Source organism: Chiloscyllium punctatum, chromosome 38 (assembly GCF_047496795.1).
Source record: "Chiloscyllium punctatum isolate Juve2018m chromosome 38, sChiPun1.3, whole genome shotgun sequence".
Classification (NCBI taxonomy): domain Eukaryota; kingdom Metazoa; phylum Chordata; class Chondrichthyes; order Orectolobiformes; family Hemiscylliidae; genus Chiloscyllium; species Chiloscyllium punctatum.
Window position 1 is genome coordinate 56,718,217 of NC_092776.1, and position 21,792 is coordinate 56,740,008.

A 21,792-nucleotide genomic window follows, 5' to 3' on the forward strand; every position below is an offset into this window, starting at 1 on the left:
CACAGACATTATCAGGATTTCGACAGTGTGCTTGAACAAAAGCAAACAAGATATTCTGTATTTAACTAGTATTCAGTATAATAATCTAGCTTGGAATGTTTGAGTTGCACTGTCCCTGAATAAGAAACAACCAAGGATAAAAATAAACTGAAGACTTCAAGTGGTCATGGTAATTACAGTTGAAGGCTGTGTTGAAAACTTTTATCTCTGTCATCTTTTCTTCACATCTCCGAATCTTGACATAAGCATTGGGCTTGTGGCTTTGTTTAAAATGGCTATTAATCAAATTTTGCATCTATGACATCAATGTCTCCCTTGTTTCCAGGACCAGAGCAAGATGCGGTACTCATGACATAGTTTGACCTGACTTTGACTTCTTATTATGTCACATAGTACTTGGCTCAATTAAATTTCATCTTCTGCTCTGCCTGTTTGAATGGGTGCAGACAATACTGTGGCTATTTCCAATAGTTTCAGGGATACGTAGTTGCCCTGTTAATCATGTTTGAGGGGCTGCACAGCTATAAGTGCTGTTGACTTTGAGCAGAATTTCTTTTGTACAAAGTCCACTATTTCATATTCTGAGAATAATCAATGCTTTTATTGTGGAGAAATTGCTGTTTTGCCATGTGTTTTTGTTTGCAGCTTGTAGAAACTTTTTATTTTAAAAGTCTCGAGCAGATTTGGTTTGGTTTGCTGAGTAAATAAACCTCTTGCGTCTGCTGAGAGTACTACTCCAATTCTAATTCTATCTGACCATCTTGTCTTTTAAAAACTTCACACTTAATATTTAATCCAACTTATGTGCCACTGACTTTCCTAGTTTGGACCATGAGCAAAATAAATCAGGTCATTGTGCTGACTTTCTGAATCTGGATCATTCATCTAAATTAGAACCTCTTGTCGATCCAACAGTGACCCCTGAAATACTCCACTCGAGCCTACTCCACACTCTGATACAATTCTCCAATATGTGCTTGTCATTCCTTAGTCTGTTGTTCATTCTGTGGTTTAACCCTGCATTCCCACAGCTGAACTTGCCTATGAGCCATTTGTGTGGTGTTTTTGTGAAAACAATAATGCATCTACTCCTAGGGATCAATGCGGTCTGATAGTTATTTCCACAGAGAAGCCAATGTTGTTAATGAGGCTAGAGCTTCCCTTCTGAATCCATGGTTGTTCAATTAACTAGTCAATCACAGTACTCTCACTTTGAGAAGGCTCTGACTTCAAGTGCAATCTGAAAATGTAAACCATTATCACGTTAGTTGGCACATCAATGCAGTACTGAAGGAATCCCACAGAGATTTGACTGAGACTTTAAACTGAGGTGCTCTCTGCCTCCTTAAGTGGATGTGAGGGATCCTGTAGCTGTATTCCAAGAGGTGGGGACTTGTCTTTGCTAATGTTACCTTGAGATGAAACAGTACAAGTTGCCAGAGGACCAAAAGCTGCTCTCTGATTTGATAGATGACTGGTGGAGTTTAGCCTGAGGGGCAAGTCAATAAGGGTGGGGTCTTTATACTGACCTCGACCAATGCTGGAAAGGAATCTGCGCTGTAGCATCATATTGGACAGCCGATTTGCGATACTCAACTGAACTAGCTGGACTCCGGACAGACTATGTGGTACCTTCACTCTTGGGGTTTTTGTGGAATCTTGACTTTAGACAAATTGTTTGCTATACTTCATTATCATTTCACCACATTTAAAAAGTATTTTGCTGTGTTACTATTTTCCACTAAACATTTGTAGCATATCAAGGGTGTTGCAGTTAGTTTGACATTGCAGCTGTACAACAATGCTCAGCACAATGCAAGCTAACTTGCCATCAAAACCGATTTCACATTTGATATGTAAATGAATGTACATAACTTAAATAATATACCATTTGTGTAATTGCTGCCAGATTCAGATATTTATTGCTTTAAAGCTTCTATGGGTCGGTTAGTCATGCCAAAGTCAATGAAAGCTTGTAAAAAGAAATGAAAAATTTGTAAGGGCTACACATACTGAGCACTGTTGGAATCTGTAAATGATAGTTTGTTTTCTGTCCAATGCTTTCTTCCATTTCAACAACACTGTTTAGGAAGAGTCAAACACTCTGAGATGGGGAAGGACCCAAAGGCCCGGTGTGTAAGATTTTGCTGGCTGTTCCAGCTTCTTGCCTCAAAAAAGCTAGCACTAACCAGGCACTAGTGTTGAACTAGACCATTACTGTAACAGTAGCATGAGAGAAACAGATGGCCAAATTCATGCAAAGTTCATTTGAAGTCTAATATGGCTTCTTGCAGCAGTAATTTCGACATAGCACGCATGCATTTCACTTGATTCACTTGAGCTCAAAATAATTAGTTGCTAAGAGGGATTCAACTTAGTGCCAATGCAAACTAAAAAGAACTAACTTTGACATTCCTTGTTCAAGTTGTGGCGTTTTAAGATGTTGGGCCAGGTTTTCTGACGGCTGATAGTTGTTTGTGCAGCATAGTTCACATAGGTCCGTGTGGAGTACCCACTGCAGTAGCAGCATCTTCTCTTTTCCCCCTTTCCCCCTTTCCCCTTTCCTTCCCCCTTTCCCCTTTCCTTCCGCGCTCCTCCCCCACCAGCCCCAGCTTGACCCCAATAAATCTTGGTATTGAGATGTATGTTGGAATGTGTTACCTTGAACAAGCCTGCAAGTACCCTGATACATCTCCGCAGTTGCAAGCACTCAGTTGAATGTTAAGTTGTGACTTGCTGTTGGATTGTATGTGCTAATGGAAAATATTGCTATTTAATTCCCCAAATCCGTCTTGCCTGCGCATTATTTTACAGCTTGAAAATCTGTGTGTCTTGAATGACTTCTGCAGTTCTTTAACCTGGGCGATAATTGTATGGTTAAAAACAATGGATAGGGTAAAGATTGTTTTGCCATTGCTGATAACTTCCTCTCTGTCTAAAACAAAAACATAAATTGCTTGACAAATTAATCCTGTTTGGCATCATCTGTCACAAGAAAGCAGAGTTAACGTTTTGTTTCATCAGATGTACGGATGTTGCCAGACCAGCTGAATTTGTCCAGCAATTTTGTTTTCGATATTCCAGCATTCACAGTTCTTTGTTTTGTTCCCCTCTGTCCAACTTGTGTTCACTCTTATTGCACACCATTCTTCAGGTTGGAAACTGCCGCTGAAACTAGGTACTAGATTTGTGCACAAGCAGCCATGAGAGGCTCAATCTGTTTTCTTCTGACCCATCTGTTAATTTGAATGCATGTGGATTTTACTCTGTACTTGCCCAAATAGCTCCATTTGAAGTGAATGGTACATGGAGTAGCATGAACCCCTGTTGCACCCCCACCCAAAAGAAAAGTAGTTCAGCAATTTGCTGCTACCTTGCTGATTCCAAGTGACCATTCTAATCTTTGTTCTGCGTTTCCTCCTTCCAGGTTCGTTGGATGATGTACTGGATTGTATTTGCCCTTTACACTGTACTTGAAACTTTTGCAGATCTCATGGTGTCTTGGTAAGAATTAAAATTGTGTTGATCTATTTTGAAGTGATATCTGGTTATGTAAAATCTTATGCCTCTTCACAAGACAAAGGGTGCCATGGTGCTGAAAATGTGTTGCTGGAAAAGCGCAGCAGGTCAGGCAGCATCCAAGGAACAGGAGAATCGACGTTTCGGGCATAAGCTGAGCATTAGCCAGTCAGCTTATGCCCCAAACGTCGATTCTCCTGTTCCTTGGATGCTGCCTGACCTGCTGCGCTTTTCCAGCAACACATTTTCAGCTCTGATCTCCAGCATCTGCAGTCCTCACTTTCTCCTCAAAGGGTGCCATGGTGGCTCAGTGCTTAGCACTGCTGTCTCACAGCACCAGGGACCTGGGTTAGATTCCACCTTTGGGCGACGGAGTGGAGTTAGCACATTCTCCCTGTGTTTTGTCGGTTTTCTCCAAGTAATCTGACGTGCTCCCACAGTCCAAAGATGAAAGTTTAGGTAGATTGGCCATGAGAAATGCCAGGTTAGGGAGGTGTGTCTGGGGGAAGATGGTCTTCAGATGGTTGTGCAGACTTGATGGGCCAAATAGCCTGTGTCTGCATTGCAGATATGTTATGATTGTAAGACTGCTGAATTTGCAACTTATTTTTGTTCCAGAAAATGAAAGTTTGATGTCTTAATATTTAGTAAGGGCTTGCACAGTTTTGACCAAGCAAAATAAACTTTACTGTTTCAAGCACCAGAATTAATGTGATACAAATATCCATTCACTAGGGATGCCAATATTTTACTCCCTCAAAAGCTGCTTTATCTTGGATTGTCTGAGTGATTGCTCAGACCTTGGTAGTAGTTCAGTTCTTTCTCCAAAGACTAAATTATTTGGGACCCTTGCCTAATCCTGAATTACCTAGAATTTGTTGAAAGCAGTGTTGATGCTGTTGGAAACCATTTCTGAAGCGCGGTCTCCGCTCCACATTGAAAGTCTTGTGTTCCCAGCTGTTGATAATACTGAACAGAGAGAGATCCCAGACTGAGAGATCTCGTTTGATCAACCATAAATTAATAAGTTATTTCTTTAAAGTTTACTGTGGTAGCCAGTCACTGAAAAGATTCACAAAAGGCTAACCATGTAATTTCAACAGTGAAATATAAACTTTTATTACGCAACAGGAAGTGAACTTATAACTGTGCAAGAATTATTTGAAACAGTCTTATTGCAAATAGCAGGAAGAGATTCAACTGTTTCCCTTAACAACTTTAAAGACAATCAAACTTCAGGACATTCCAGTCAGCATATGAAAACCAATTACTGGATTAGTGGTGCTGGAAGAGCACAGCAGTTCAGGCAGCATCCAACGAGCAGCGAAATCAACGTTTCGGGCAAAAGCCCTTCATCAGGAAAAAATGATGAAGGGCTTTTGCCCGAAACGTTGATTTCGCTGCTCGTTGGATGCTGCCTGAACTGCTGTGCTCTTCCAGCACCACTAATCCAGTATTTGATTTTCAGCATCTGCAGTCATTGTTTTTACCATATGAAAACCAATTGCTAACCTGTAATTGATTACATTTTGGCAACCCATTTTCTTTGGATGGTGTTATTAAGCAGACAGTATGAGGATCAATTTGTGTCGTGCAGCATCTGGAGCGGTAAGCAGCTGTTTGGTTAAGTACGGTGTCTGAGCGAGCGAATCAGAAAGTCTCACTTTCTTTTCTAGGATGACCTCTCTGTTTACTCATTTCTTAACCTGATTTCAATAAACAATAAGTGCAGGAGTCGGCCATTCTGCCCTTCCAGCCTGCACCACCATTCAATGTGATCATGGCTGGTCATCCTTAATCAGTAACCTGTTCCTGCCTTATCTCCATAACCCTTGATTCCACTATCCTTGAGAGCTCTATCCAACTCTTGCTTAAATGAAGCCAGAGACTGAGCCTCCACTGCCCTCTGGGGCAGAACATTCCACACACTCACCACTCTCTGGGTGAAGAAGTTTCTCCTCATCTCTGTCCTAAATGGTCTACCCCTTATTTTTAAGATGTGTCCTCTGGTTCGATACTCACCTATCAGCGGAAACATGTTTCCTGCCTCCAGAGTGTCCAATCCTTTAATAATCTTATGTCTCAATCAGATCCCCTCTCAGTCTTCTAAACTCAAGGGTATACAAGCCCAGTCTCTCCGGTCTTTCAGCGTAAGGTAGTCCCACCATTCCAGTAATTGACCTCGTGAATCTACGCTGCACTCCCTCAATAGCCAGAATGTCTTTACTCAAATTTGGAGACCGTAACTGCACACCGTTCTCCAGGTGTGGTCTTACCAGGACCCTGTACAGCTGCAGAAGAACCTCTTTGCTTCTATACTCAATCCCTCTTGTTATGAAGGCCAGCATGCTATTAGCTTTCTTCACTACCTGCTGTACCTGCATGCTTGCCTTCATTGACTGGTGTACAAGAACACCCAGATCTCTTTGTACTGCCCCTTTACCTAAATTGATTCCAGTTAGGTAGTAATCTGCCTTCCTGTTCTTGCCACCAAAGTGGATAACCATCCATTTATCCACATTAAACTGCATCTGCCATGCATTTGACCACTCACCTAACCTGTCCAGGTCACCCTGTAATCTCCTAACATCCTCCTCACATTTCACCCTGCACCCAGCTTACTATCATCAGCAAATTTGCTAATGTTATTACTAATACCATCTTCTATATCATTAATATATATTGTAAAAAGATGCGGTCCCAGCACTGATCCCTGCGGTACCCCACTGGTCACTGCCTGCCATTCTGAAATGGAACCGTTTATCACTACATCTTGTTTCCTGTCAGCCAACCAACTTTCAGTCCAAGTTAGTACTTTTGCCCCATACCATGCGCCCTAATTTTGCTCACTAACCTCCTATTAAATTGCTCGTCAACAGCCTGAGAGGATATTTTGATTTCTAACCTCTCAACAGCTTTCTGCTCATTGAGCTTGTATCTTACTGATTTCTAAGTCATTCAGGAGCTAATTTTAGTTACAGGACTACTAGGAAGCTGCTAAACGTAACAGCAGCTCTGCTGTTAAGGGCAGCAGCTTGTCTCTGAACCTGCATGTTGTTGCCTGTCATCTTGAGGATGTGTTTGTGTTTCTAGAGTCCTGATGACAGGCAACTTCTCTTTAAATTCGTGGAGAGTACCTTTTTCGAATGAATTGTTCATCTCAAAGGTTTAACCACCTAACTAAAATGCATTTAAAGAAATTTCCAGACAGCTCATCACTGTACCAAGAACTAAAATCAAAGTAAAATTGTCTCCTTGTCCTCAACATGAGCTGAAGAAGTACAAATTGAACTTTAAGCTATTCAGAACACAATTTTGCATTTGACTGTGTATCATTGACCATCTTCAGCCAGTTAATTTCTCCCAGAAAATGCGCTCCCAGGAAAAAATAAAACCAGAGAACCTTCTAAACTTTCATCTACCTCCATGACAACATAACCTGCTCTATATTTCATTGTCTTAAGCATCCCTCATTTTGAGTTTCTTGATTGATTTTTATTAAGAAACTAGGTTTTATAGCTTTGCAGACTTCAACAAATGACTTCAAGTCATAGAGATGTACAGCATGGAAACAGGCCCTTCGGTCCAACTAGTCCATGCTGACCAGATATCCCAACCTAATCTAGTCCCATTTGCCAGCACTTGGTCCATATCCCTCTAAATCCTTCCTATTCATATAACCATCCAGATGCTTTTCAAATGTTGCAATTGTACCAGCCTTCACCAGTTCCTCTGGCAGCTCATTCCATACACACACCGCCCTCTGTGTGAAAAAGTTTCCCCTTGGGTCCCTTTTTTATATCTGTCCCCTCTCATTTTAAACTTATTCCCTCTAGTTCTGGACTCCTTCACCTCCGGAAAAGAGGAGCTGATGATTGGTGCTTGAAAAAAAGACTGGCAAAGGTGTCTATGAGCGAAACCGTGATGACCAGTAGTACCTATTGTAGAAGCAAAAGGAATAGTAAGAAGCTGATGTGGTTGAAATCAGTGAATCCAGAAGTCTACACAGAATTCGTGACATGCAGCAGGCCTGTCAACCTGTATGAAGTGTGATGATAAGTGGTGATGTATCGTCCCCTTTATTTGAAATCAGTCATGAGTAATTTTTTTTCTCCCAGTGGCTGATTAACGTGCTGTGTTTGTTGCAATTTCTGTTGATTAGCCCTTAGTGAGAACACTGGCTGCAGCATTCTTCTTGCTAGCCACCTGCACCGATGTTGGATGCTGTCACTGTCAAAATTTGAGTCATTTTTCAAGAGTTACATTTATGTAGTGTTACAGAATTATTTTTGGGACACTCATCTGCAACATAATGGCACCTGTTTCAACATCCACAGTGAGTGCCTGAATTTTCATGAAACCCAGTAAGGTGTTATCGATGTGGCTGTGGTTATTCAGTTTCTTTTATTAATTAATTAACCTTTGTAGCTGCGCCAGTATTTATTGTCCATCTGTAATTGCCCTTGAGAAGGTGGTGAGGTACTTTGTTGAACTACTGCAGTTTATGTGGTATAGGTACACCTGCAGGATACGAGGAGGGGGATGTTCCAGCAACCGTGAGGGGGCACCTATTGTATATATCCAAGTTCTGATGGAAATGTGTAGTTAAGGTTCCATTTCTCTGCTGCCATTGTCCTTTTTGGGTGGAAATAGTTGTTTAGTTTGGAAGGCACCGATTTAGGAGCCTTGGTGAGTTTCTACAGTGTATCTTGTATGTGGTACACCCTGCTGGTACTGAGCGTGGATGGTAGAGGAAATGGATGCTTGTGGATGTGGTACCATTTAAGTGGGGTGCTTTGTCCTGGATGATTTCAAGCTTCTTGAGTGTGATTTGAGTTTTACTCATCCAGGCAAGTGGGAAGTATTCCATCACGATACTGACTTGTTTCTTAGTGGTGGACAGGCTTTGGGGAGTCAGGGGTGAGTCATAATTGCAGGATTTCCAACAATGTAATCCAGTGAAAAGTCTGACGCTCTCGCTCGTTCTCTCTCTCTCTCTCTCTCTCTCTCTCTCTCTCTCTCTCTCTCTCTCTCTCACACTCACAACTGGCACCCAATTTGAGAGTCTAGCTTGTGAGGCGTTCAAACACTTAGATGATTTGCCGAGCCTAAGATAGATCGAGAATCCCAAGGGAAACCACTCCTGGTGGCCCTCCATCCACTGTGTTAACCCTTTACTATCTCTTATCGCAGCAGTGTGTGCTGTTTGCAGAATGCAGTGTAGCAACTCACCAAGACCGGCAAGTTTTGAGAAGATTTGTAGCTCAGGTTGAGGTTCTGGATGTAGGTTTGCTCACTGAGATGGAAGGTTCATTTTCAGATATTTAGTCCCCATACTAGGTAACATCTTCAGTGAGCCTCCAGACAGAGCAAACCTTCATCCATCACCAAGACTGCTTTTACAGCATTTTCCAAACATGTCCTTCTAGGTAAGAGAGATCACATGTGCAGTAGATGCATTGGAGCTCTACCACCTGCAAATTCCCCCTCCAAGCCACTCACTGTCCCAAACTGGAAACATTGCCATTCCTATTGTATTAATAATCTGGAGCTCCCTTCTGAGTAGCACTGTAACTGTTCACGCCCCACTGTGGATTCGCATTTCAAGAAGACACTTTATCCAGAGCTTTTAGGGATTGCCAATAATAATCACATCCCATGAACATAAAAAAGGAGCTCAGATGCTGCTGTGTATTTAGGTATTCATCAAGATATTGACCGTTCCATGTGGGCTGGAAACAGCAAGAAATGTTACAAACTCAATTGTTTGCTTATCATCCTGACTTGGGATCTTAATTTGGTCTGTAATCATTGAATTTCAGGTTGTGGATATTTAATTGCTCATGGGAAATTTTTCTGAATTGGTGAGGTTAGCCAGCAGACTTGGGATCTAAAAATTGATTCATGGGACCCATTCAAAGAAATTCATTTATTCACAGAAATACATCAAGAGCATAGCTGCCATCGGTTTCCTGGTTTAGAAAAGAGTTTCTAGATGCCTTCTCCATTTTGCTGTAAATAGCAGTTTGTTCCTCCAGAGGTTGTTGCAGTTGTAGCTTTGAATGCTTATGGGGTATCCTTGAAGCAGATATTATCAGCAAGGCTGCCTCTTTTCCCTTATCTACTATATTGCCTGAACTTGTCTGCGGTTCCCTGGCAGTTGAAGTTACTGTGCCCTTTCTCCAGTGAAGTTTATCTTTGTATTCCCCTTGAGTAGAGCTGACTACTGTCCATGTTGTATTCTAAACCATTCTTGCCATGCATGCACAGGGAAGTGATTTGTCATATTCTTAGCATGGCATTAGCTAATACAGAACAAGCTCTGATACTGTGTGGGAGAATAAGGTTCTTTAATTCCTTGCGTATTGTAATCCTCTTTCATTTATATCTATACATAGGTTCACAATCAAATATTCTGCAGAATAATACAAACCCCTCTATTCACATACTCATTCTGGTCTGGCATTCTCCCGATCAGTTATGTGATCAGTTGCATCATCACTTAAATCGTCAACAGTTACTAATATAGATTCTAAATAGTTGAGGCCCAGTGATGCTACATGGAGGCCCACCACCCAGTGACATGCAGAAACTGAGCTCAGGCAATATTAATCTTTGTTTTGGGAGAAATATGTCTCTCGAAGAATAAGTTCTCTTGCTAAAAGTTTGCCCTCAATTTGTATTTCAATTTTTGTAACATGCTTTTAGAGTCTGGTGAGGGAATAGGAGACAAAGATGTGTGAAACTGAAATTGCACATCTATATGAAGCAATTTGTGGAAAATATGTTTCCAACTTAGCTATATTTATCAAACTGCAGCTGTGTTTTGCAAAATTTGAGCAAGCATGGTATAAGTAATCGAGTAATGAACCAAGATGACTCTACTTTGTCAGTTTACATCTAAATACCTGCCGTAATTGACCTGAGTTTTATATTTAGCTTGATAATTGTTACTCTTTGTTTGCAGGCTTCCACTGTACTATGAACTTAAAGTGGCATTTGTTATCTGGCTGCTATCCCCATACACTCGCGGTGCAAGTTTACTTTACAGAAAATTCCTGCATCCTCTTCTCTCCTCACGTGAACGGGTAAGTATTTCAATTGCTCTTAAGTCTAATTCTTAATTGATCCACATTCTAACTATACCATGTGAGTGAAAGCAATTTAAATTGTTAGTTTTTATCAGGACTGGTATTGGTTTGGAGTACACGATGCACAAACTGAAGATGCACCAAAGTGCAATAGAAACATTAATTGCAGTTTTGTGAAATAAAACTTATTTGAGTCTTGTTTGCTTTTCACAGAATTTCAAAATTATTACAATGTAGGTGGAGGCCACTCTGCCTGTCCTGTAGTGTTTTGTGTTTTCTGGTTCTATCTTACAAGTCAGTTGTGCTCTTATTAGCAACAAATATTTAACTGAAAATTTGCAATGGAAAACATTTTTAACTTCGAATTGATCTTTGCGAGCTTATCAATTGGCATAATTTGAAATACTGTACATGAGAACGGGTTTAGCTGATCTGCAGTGAGAGGTGACTTAATGGAGTAGCTGTAGTCTGTTTTTGAGACTTCCCTTACGGACGACAAATACAATGTTATACTTGTCAAGTTTTGGGATGTAAAGTATGGGATGACTGGCTGCAAATTAAGCAATTTCTCGGGCCCAACAGCCAAATACATCTGAATGCACAAATACGATTTATTTGGTTTCCATCCACTCTTCTAGGACCTCTTTAATGTTGTCAGATAGAGCTGGGAGATGGAATGAGCCTGAATATATTCACACATTACTGTTCTAATAGATAGAGAATAAGTATTGAAGGAGTACTACAATGTCACCTGTGGCTTTCTTCAGATGAAATGTTAAATTTTAGACCCGTTTTCCTCCCAAGTGGACATAAAATGTGACCCAACAAAAGTGGAGCATTTTCAACTTGTATCTCTTGGTCTATTGATTAACTGATTACTTGACTAATTGCTGTTTGGACTTGCCTGTTACATATTGGTTATGTGAAGCTTTGGATTGTTCCTAATTGAAAAGCGAATTGAATAAATTCAAATTCTGCCTTAACATTTCAACAAAAATTTAAGTCTTGTTTTGAAAACTTTCTCACAAATCTATTAATCAATCTTTATGTAAAGGACAGTGGAGTTTAATTTTTGAACTAATATTTACAGGAAATTGATGACTATATTAATCAAGCCAAAGATCGAAGCTACGATACTATGGTGAAGTTTGGAAAGCAAGGTCTAAACTTTGCTGCAACTGCTGCTGTGACTGCTGCAGTGAAGGCAAGTATTGTATCCTTGTTGAAAATTGCTGAAGTTGAAGATTTGTATAAAATCAAATTCACACAATATTTTAATATCTGAACATAACATAGTTCTAGACCCTCTTTGGAATTTATCCCATCCTGTTTTCAGGCTGAGTTAAGACCATCCTGTGTTTATCCTGTAAGGTTTATTTTTTAAAGTTCTAAGGTACATGTGCAAGAAATGAAAGCGGGAACATTTGTAACATGGATATTAGTTTGCATCAAAGGTCGTACGCAAAAGAGAAAACAGAATGGTATGTTTTTCATTTTTGTGCACACATCCTCCTAAAGTGCACCACATGCATCATCAGATATTTCAGGTTTACTTTTACAATGTTAGACTATCTTAAAGTATGCCTTTATTAAGCATCCAAATACTTGAATATACCAAAAGTTGATGCATATATTAAAAACACGGTTTATTTCCGTTGTATTTTAATTCTGCACCAACAGTTTTATCGATTTAACTTTGTTCTTGCCTAGCTTGTAGTTACCCTTCTGTCTTTTATTCTAACTGTGATATTGCTTTCTCTTGCCTGTACTCGCAAACTGTCTTCAGGATTGTTGCTCAGCTTTCTGCTGTTGTACTGGCCCATTCAAGTTGAGGTAATGAGACTATTGGCATAAGTTGTTTGACATGGATAATTGCTGCTGTACTTATTTTTCTAAGATATGGTTGACTGGCACTAATTACCTTTTTTAGCCTTAAATTTGGATGTGTGTCACTGTTGGGAAAATTCCAATAATTGGAATTGTATTGCTGGCTTTTCAAGCTACAAGCAGCGTGTATTCCTCATCAGTAGCCTTGCAACTTCAATGTGTTTTGTCCTTTTGAATATTTCTATACAATCTGTGTGTTTTGGGATTCAAGCAGCTTTAAAAACTTTGAACTGTAAGTTGATCTGAAAATTAAAATGGAGATATTGGGGTGGGTTCTTCTATAATTAACATTGCAAGCAATTGGTTATGGAATGAAAATTGAACAAGTCTTTGTACCAATTGAAGTTTCAGTTGGAAAAAGGTCATCTTCTAATTGCTACATTTGTTAACTTGTCAACATATCCTGACAGTAAAACAAAAAACCACTCCTTGCTGGTCCTTGTGGATCTCTGGTTTAGACTTCCATTCTTTGAGGAATTTTGGTATTGGTTTTGACCTCCTAATTTTATGCAAAGCACAATTTATAGTTTCCCATTTATAACAAGCTAAATTATTTCCAGCTCTTGCTTGTGCTCACTCTGGAGAATACAGTTCTGTCCAGTTGCTTAAATGTTGTCATGTGATTGTGCCAGTTATAGTTAGCTTGTATTGATATGCAGTTTTTTAAAATCTCTAAGTGTTGCTTTTAACAGTGTTTATGAAAAAACAGGATTTTGACAGTTGCGCATGTAAACTAGTTGCTTTCCTTTGGGATTTTTTTTCTTATTTATCTTTTTCCTTGGTTTAGTAATATCCATTGTCACCTGGTTTTGATTATGTATTGATCTTTTTTGTTTTTTTAAAAAAAATAAGACTTTCCAATGTCATTTGTGATGTTGAAATTGCACTGCAGTTTTAATTCCATGTTGCTAGAAACCTGAAGTAGATTTCTGAGATGAGTTGCCCTCTTATTAGGAGGGAAGGGGTAGGAATTCCTCCTCAATATATTTGTGAATCCCTGTTGTTGTAAGTGACCAATGTTTGAAGCGCTTAGAAGTTATCCACTTGTTAGAATGAGCATTGTTCATGAGAGAGCTTGAGCATTGTTCCAAGTGGCTACTTGACTATGGTGAGACTCATCTCAATCAGCACACTTTGGTTACTGGATGGCAGTAGAGAGCCTTACATTTTTTAATTGAAGTCTGACCATGATGGTCTCAATGTGTATAGCCCCAGCTGACATTACACATTCTAGATCTGAGATTAAACCTGACCTCTGACTTTGTGCCACACCATTTTGTGCATGTATCCTTTAAGACAGAAGGAAGACTTTTTAAAATCTGTAACAACTGCTGTGCTTATAGTTAAACATTGGATGCATTTGGTGAAAAATGAAGGTTTACGATCTCTAATTTTTGTTGTTCTACGTAGAGTCAAGGTGCAATCACAGAAAGACTGAGAAGTTTGAGTATGCACGATTTAACAGCAATACAAGGTGATGAGCCAGTAGGATACCGTGCCATCGATGGTGCTGTCGACGCCAGAAGGAAGATGAAACATTTGAAAGATGATGCTAGTAAGTAGTTTAACAAAAACATGACAACCACTTAAATGTAATTGTTGAAGTGGTGAGATATGTAGTGCAGCAGCATATAAACTTTGTGGAAAGTAAACTCTGAAACTGGACTGCAGTTGTCACATGGATGTACCATGCCTGAATTGTTTTGGAAAGTAGGGAGTTTGGGTAAAGAGAAGGGCACCTGGAGTTCACTACACCAGTCTGGCATTTCAGAATGGGATTCAGTATCACCATCTTTTAATCTGAGATCTGGGCTTCACTTGAAACCAAAGAGTTAGCTGGCAGTCAAATATCTGAGCTATAATGATTATATTACAGAGCTAGTAATCCTGTGGTCATGAGATTAGCATTCAAATCTTGCCATGGTAACAAATTTATTTCAAGAAAAATCTGGAATAAGCATCTACAACGAGTAATATTGACCATTGAACAGTTGGATGGTCATAAAAGCCTCATCTGGGTCTCTAGTATTATTGAGGGAAGGAAATCTGTCATCCTTGTATCATCTGGCCGATATATGACTCCAAATGCACAGCAATGCGACTATCTCTTAACTGCTTTCTGACGTGGCTTACCAAGGAATTTAGTTGTCAAGAAGGTAACTGACCACTGTCTCTTTGAGTCATTCATGGATGGGCAATGAACTTTGGCTTACTAGTGACATCCTCACTTAATTTCAGTAATTTCCTGACCTGTGATGAGTTTGAACAGTAAAATTCACTTTGTAACTTTCATTAATTGTTTCCTGCTCCTGGAGACCACAAATCTCTAGAATGGCAATTAGTATTTCATTGCAGTTGAGCATGCTCCAGAGGATTTGGCTCGGCAAACATGAATTTTTAAACTTGATTCTCATCTTGTTCTGAGGGAGGGAAGGCAGAACTGCTCGCTTTCCCAGCCTTGACATCTGGCAAGTTTGGCAGTCTGCCAGACTTCAGTTGAAACATGTGATTACGGAAATGTGTATGTTTATCTTCAGTTTACAGATTTGCTTCAGCACTACTTTTCCACATTGGTAGAAATCTGAAACTTGCTTTACCCCATGCACTCTGTCGCCAGCTCTTGCAAGGCTGTGCATACTAAGTATTTCAAGATGAATTGACAATCATGTCATTGATATTCATTGATCTAAAGTGTTTCCCTATTTTGCTTACCAATTGGCAAGTGGCTTTTTGAAATTTGCAAATTATTGTTTGCATATAATGACATAATGTCACTTTGTACTTTGCTAAAAGAGGCCCACACTGTGAAAGTAGGAAATGCATCATGAAACCAGTGTAGTAAAGGGACAAATATATTGTTTCCAAATGAGAACTTTTTGCCTTGTTGTAACGTGTATCCTGATGATCAGTTGTTTTTGAATGCTTCATAGTATATCTGTTGGATTAACAATAATTTCACTGCCATCACAATTTTTGTCAGTTTGGCCTAAATTCAGAATTGAGGGATTATGTGGAGTGTCCAGAGGCTAATTGAAAAGCAGAATAAGCACTGGATTTATGGTTTAGCGTTGGTGCCAAGACCAACCTGCAGTGACTGAACTTGTGGAAATGCATCCTGAATGATCATGCACAGGTGAAACTTCCAGTTTTGCTAAGTTTTCTAAATCAAAATAAATTCAAAATAATCAAGTGAATTATAATTATTACTCAATACAATGGCAAATATAACTAGCTGTGTGTGTTCAATATAACTAATTACATTGGGCACCTTGTGCCAAGCTCTCTACTTTTGTATCTCCTGCTTATCTAGCACTTGGAGCTGTTTGTAAAAGCATTTAAGGTCTGATGATTACATATTCATCGTTTCTGGAGAGAGGAACATATTTTAATTTCCTGCTGGTGGTGACAAAAATTGTATAATTGATGTTTAATTATATTTATAGATATATAGATGTGCACCATGGGTGTGTTGTGTGTTCTGATGTATTTAGCCTGGGTGGACAGATATTCTGAAACTGCAAAATGTGTTTTTCCAATTCTAGACCAATCCTAGGTTCCAACTGTATGAGCCACTGAGTTGTTTTGAGAGCTATGGTGTCTGGTTATTAAAGTGTTTGGTGCCCCCATGTGGAGAATAGGTCGACTGTAGAATGATTTTCCTAATTTGGGCATTGTTCCTGATGGAATTTAAACAGTGAAGTGAACTTCAATGCCTGCTTTGTCCATTGGCAGACACTCGACTTTCGCATCCATAAGATTGTGCAAGAGAATTTGCAGACTATGGTTAGTAAATTGTCATTTCATTTCAGACAGGAGTTTTAATTTTGATGATGATATGGATGGTAAGGGGCAGTCAGAAGAAGACCATGATGCTGTTCATTCAGACGATGAGATTGCCAAACAGAAATACCTCCGACGATCACAGAGCCTTAAACTGAAACAGCGAGGCTATCGTAAAGAGGTAAATTCTATCTGCCCTCTACAGCTTTGCATCTTTCTCTTTTAATCTGTCATCCTCATTTTGATTTCTTACTGTGTTTTGGGGCATGTATTGAAGTGATTTTAATGTTTCAGTTTATATCTAAATACAGTTTGAGCTAAAATGACTACAGTTGAAATTTAGGTTCTGTTCAGCATTGAGTATGAATTTGAAAACTGATCAGATGTTTGCTTGCTTGTACAACATAGAACTTAATCCCATCGAAATCATGGACTACTTCTGCTAAAGCATTGATTTTGTCAAACTTGAAGGGTTTTGTTAAGAGCACTTTTTTGCAATGTCATAAATGATGGTGACAAGGGGGCATAGATTTCAGCTGAGTGAAAATTCATTGGTATTGAATCTGCTTCCAACTTATAAAATAAAAATACTTGGAGTGCAATTCCAACTTACAGAGCAAAGTTAGTAAGGCATTTTCTCTTTTGTTTACCCTGTAATATATTAGTATTGTGATTCAGCTGTTCAAAATTAAATAATTAACCTTTCTGTGCTGTTAGGAGAATAACTTCAACTGTATAATTTTAATGACCAAAGTCCCTCATGCCTTTTGCTATTTTGACTAAATCGCTGCACCCTCTCCAAGGAATGGTTTATACGTGAATGGGGAAATTGAAAATGAGAAGTGTGAATTGTTTGGAAAAATTCAACATGCCTGATAATTATTAGTATGGACAATAGGCAAGTGTTAATGTGAATTTCATTTAAAAAAAATGTATTAAACAAATTTTATTTTGTACAGACCAGGTATGGATCACTGAAACTGAGAACAAAGAAGAGACCCCAGTGTAATTATATCACTACAGGATGAAGTGACTATTTTGCTAAAGATTTCTACTGATTGTGACTTAACCTGAATATATGCAGTTTGATATATTATAAATATTTCAATTTTTCAAAAAAAAACTGCAATTCATAGTTCCCACATAGTCTCTTCTTGACTGATCTCACTGAGTTAACCCAGCAATTGGCTGCCGCTTTCATTGTAAGTGTGTCCTGTGATCAGTGGGCTTGAATGTAATGAACATTACTGGTAGTTTTTAAAAAAAAATTAACAGGAAATGTAATCATCATTGATCAACTTAACTTTTTGCCTGAACTATTGGAACAGAACAAAGAAGAATTGGACAACTGAGAAACCAAGACTGATTATTTCAAGCAAAAAATATGAAATACTTGAATACTTCCAGGTCTTAAAAATAACTTGAATTTGAGCTATCTTTAAAGCATCAAAATCAACAAATATTCCAAATGCACCTTCTTCATAGAAGTGCACACCTGACTCCTACTTAAAATGTTTTCAGGAACGCTTGGTGACTTTCTAGGTTAATATTTGGAATGTTAGTATTGTAATATATGTGCATTTTACAAATAACATGCTTCCAAAGTTGTGTATTTTTGAAGCCAAAATGCAAAATTCTTGGTATTTTCAAATATAAGTGTATGGAACACTAATTGCATGTTTTTATAGTTTTGTAAAGTTTAATGGTGCCTTCACTTCAATAAGGTTGTTTATGCTGTAAGGGTGTTTATGCTGTAAATCCTTTAATTTCCTTCGTTTTTAAACCTGAAATGTACCAATGTAATTTTTGAAGCAAGTACTTGGGGAAATTATCATGTGTAGTCTTGAATGTAAAGTATTCTCTGAATTCTGCCATTCAGGTAAATGTTGACACTGTGTAGTAGATGACTATTTATTTACCAGGTCCCCAAAATAGCTGAAGTTTTGGTTGTGTTCTGATGTGTAGAATGCAGCTGAGCTGCAACAGATATACCAATTAGTGCAAGACTTGGAGCTTATATTTTAATAAATCTACTTCTGGTAGACCACATTTTTGCCTTTGACTGCTTTATTATGTGTACTTGATGGTCGGTGTTGTTCATCACTCCAAGTTTGGTCTTGAAATACCTAAAAGGAGACTTTGAATTTATTTATTTGGTGATTTTTGCAACCACTGCATGCCTCAAATATACTTGAGAGCCAGTGAAGCACGTTCAAACTGATGTAATGTTTAGACAGTTGATTTGCATAAAGCTTTACAAATAGCAATTCGATAATGTCAGTGCTGTTTTGTGAGACTTGACTGAAGGATAAATACTGGATTAGTGGTGCTGGAAGAGCACAGCAGTTCAGGCAGCATCCAACGAGCAGCGAAATCAACGTTTCGGGCAAAAGCCCTTCATGCTTTATTCCTGATGAAGGGCTTTTGCCCGAAACGTTGATTTCGCTGCTCGTTGGATGCTGCCTGAACTGCTGTGCTCTTCCAGCACCACTAATCCAGTATTTGATTTTCAGCATCTGCAGTCATTGTTTTTACCTTGAAGGATAAATGCTGGCTAGTACATTGGGGATAACTGATCTGATCTTCAAATCATGGCTATCGGTCTCTGATACACCACTTGAGCACACTGATGTAAACTTGACTTTGAGCATCGTCTGAGAGACAGTGCGGTAATGCCGCAGAAATATATCTGATAGAGATTCACTACATGCCACTGATTGGCCATCACTAACTTGCACTTACACTGACTTTTTAAAGAACACTATAATTTGCTGTTGTGGTTCTGTTCACTGAGCTGGGAATTTGTGTTGCAGACGTTTCGTCCCCTGTCTGGGTGACATCCTCAGTGCTTGGGAGCCTCCTGTGAAGTGCTTCTGTGATGTTTCCTCCAGCATTTATAGTGATTTGTACCTGCCGCTTGCAGTTGTCAATTCCAGCTGTCCACTGCAGTGGCCGGTATATTGGGTCCGGGTCGATGTGCTTATTGATTGAATCTGTGGATGAATGCCCTGCCTCTAAGAATTCCTTGGCTGTTCTCTGTTTGGCTTGTCCTATAATAGTAGTGTTGTTCCAGTTGAACTCATGTTGCTTGTCATCTGCGTGTGTGGCTACTAAGGATAGCTGGTCGTGTCGGTTTGTGGCTAGTTTTGTAACTAGAAACGACATGACCAGCTATCCTTAGTAGCCACACACTCAGATGACAAGCAACATGAGTTTGACTGGGCCAACAGTACTATTATAGGACAAGCCAAACAGAACAGCCAGGGAATTGCTAGAGGCATGGCACTCATCCACAGATTCAATCAATAAGCACATCGACCTGGACCCAATATACCGACCACTGCAGCGGACAGCTGGAACTGACAACCGGAAGCGGCAGATACAAATCACCATCAATTCCGGAGGAAAGATCACAGAAGCGCTTCACAGGAGGCTCCCAAGCACTGAGGATGTCACCTAGACAGGGGACGAAACATCTGCAACACAATTTCCCAGCTCGGTGAACAGAACCCGAGCTACAAATCTTCTCTCAAACTTTGAACTATAATTTGATACATGTAATTTACTGGTCAACCTTCTGCCCTTATCCCTTTCGAACTCTGACCATCATTCTTGGCACATCCTGATTTAAAATTATCAACTACAGTATTTTATATATGCTGCTTCTTTTATTGAATTTAGAGTTAAAGAATCCCTACAGTGTGGAAGCATACCATTCGGCTCATCGAGTCAAAGCTGACCCTCTGAAGAGCATCCCACCCAGAACCACTGCCCTCCTCAATCCCTGTAACCCTGCATTTCACATAGCTGGCCCAACTAACCTGCACATATGGACAATTTAGCATGACCTATCCACCTAAACTGCACACGTTTGGACTTTGGGAGGCACCTTGATGAAACCCACGCAGATAGAAGAATATGCCAGCTCCATACAGACAGTCACCCAAGGTGGGGGTTGAACCCAGGTATCTGGTGCTGTGAGGCAGCAGTGCTCACCATTGAGCCACCATGCCACTCCTTTCCACTTTTTAAAAAAAATGGAGAAAAGCTGCAGAATGGTATGGTACAGCAGAATTCTGGGTATCCTGCATGAATTGCAAAGTATTAGCCTGCAGGTGGAACAAGTAATTCAGAAAAGATTGTGATGTCCAAATAGTGAAGCCTTGATCACTACAGTGCTTTGGTGAAACTATGCCTCAAGTACTGTATACAGATTAGGTCACCTTATTTGTTGGATAATCTTATGTTCAGAGCATGTTCACTGGTCTGATTTTTAGGATGAGGGGTTTGTATTATGGAGAAAGGTTGGGCAGCTGTGCCTTGTACTCACTGGAGTGCACAAGAAGAAGGTGGGCACTTTGAAACAACGATTCTGATTTAGCTTGACAGGATTGATATCGAGAAGATATTTTCCCTTTGGGGGCGCAATTGGAAAATAATTAGTCTCCCATTTAGAGACAGAAATGACATTTAGTCTCAGAGTTGTTAGTCTTTGGAATTGTGTTTCCCAGTTAGCATTAGAGGGTGGATCAGTGAATATGTTCAAGATTAAGTTGGGCAGATTTTTAATTAGCAAGGGAATTGCGATGTATGGAGAAGAGGTGGCAAGTTGTAGTTAAGGCTGCAATCAGATCAGCCATGATCTTAACAAATCATAAAGTAGGACTGAGGGGCCAAATAAAAAGTAAACAGAAAATCCAGTTCCCTTGATCCCCTCCCTACCAAAAGGAGAGGGGCAATATGGGGTTAAACTACAGAAGAAAACATTCTCTGCTCTTCCAGATAGTCCAAAAAATAAATAAAAGTGAAGCAGCCCCCGCAGGGGCACTGTATTGAAATCAAACGCAAATTAAAACATGAAGTGGGAATCACAATGCAAGTCAGCTGTCTTGGCCAGCAAGGCTAAACCTCCTATAGCAATTCTCCCCCCACCCCCCCCCCCCCACCCCCTGCACAAGTTGGCTGAGTTTTCTCCATTATGTGTTACAACTTTACTCAAATATCCCAAACATTTTGGGGAAGGGTTGCTTTCACATTTGGACTGGGTACAATGGAGAGCTCATTGGTAATGGAAAACAATCTTTGTCCTGCACTTGTTATCTGGTGTAACCTCACCCAATGGTAATTTTTAACTTGATCTCTTTTGATCTTATTCTTTCTTGCCAGTGGCCTTGAAAAAAAATTTGTATTAGCAAGCAGCCATTTATCCCAGAGTCCAGAAATGTTCTTCAAAACTGTACACTCATATTCCAGACCTTTCAAATCTCTCCCTGTGTCAGGACTGAGACATGAGTATTTAAAAGCTTTTATTTATTCAAGACCTGTATTAACTTCTGTTTCATTATGCATATATTCACCTGGATCTATTTTTACAATTGTTTCAAAGAGAGTTAGGCTTTCTCTTCTCGGAGTTGTTAGAATTGCCATGAAATTAGGCAGGTTAAATGTTGAACAACAGAAACTAAGTGTGTGGTGATAACTGCCATGTAACACTAATTGGTTGCAGTTGTTGTGA

General features: G+C 39.5%; 1 protein-coding gene across 2 annotated transcripts in view; it reads left to right on the forward strand.

Annotated features, from left to right (window-relative positions):
- Positions 1-18,326, forward strand: part of reep3b (receptor accessory protein 3b) — a 54,032-nt gene extending 35,706 nt beyond the window's left edge. For both annotated transcript variants that reach the window (XM_072557950.1, XM_072557951.1), the window contains exons 3-8: positions 3,428-3,504; positions 10,487-10,607; positions 11,701-11,814; positions 13,908-14,052; positions 16,307-16,458; positions 17,237-18,326. In XM_072557950.1, coding sequence (XP_072414051.1) covers positions 3,428-3,504; positions 10,487-10,607; positions 11,701-11,814; positions 13,908-14,052; positions 16,307-16,458; positions 17,237-17,305 — 678 coding nt within the window. In that variant the 3' untranslated portion in view covers positions 17,306-18,326. The remainder of the gene's footprint in view (positions 1-3,427; positions 3,505-10,486; positions 10,608-11,700; positions 11,815-13,907; positions 14,053-16,306; positions 16,459-17,236) is intronic.
- The last annotated feature ends 3,466 nt before the right edge of the window (positions 18,327-21,792 follow it).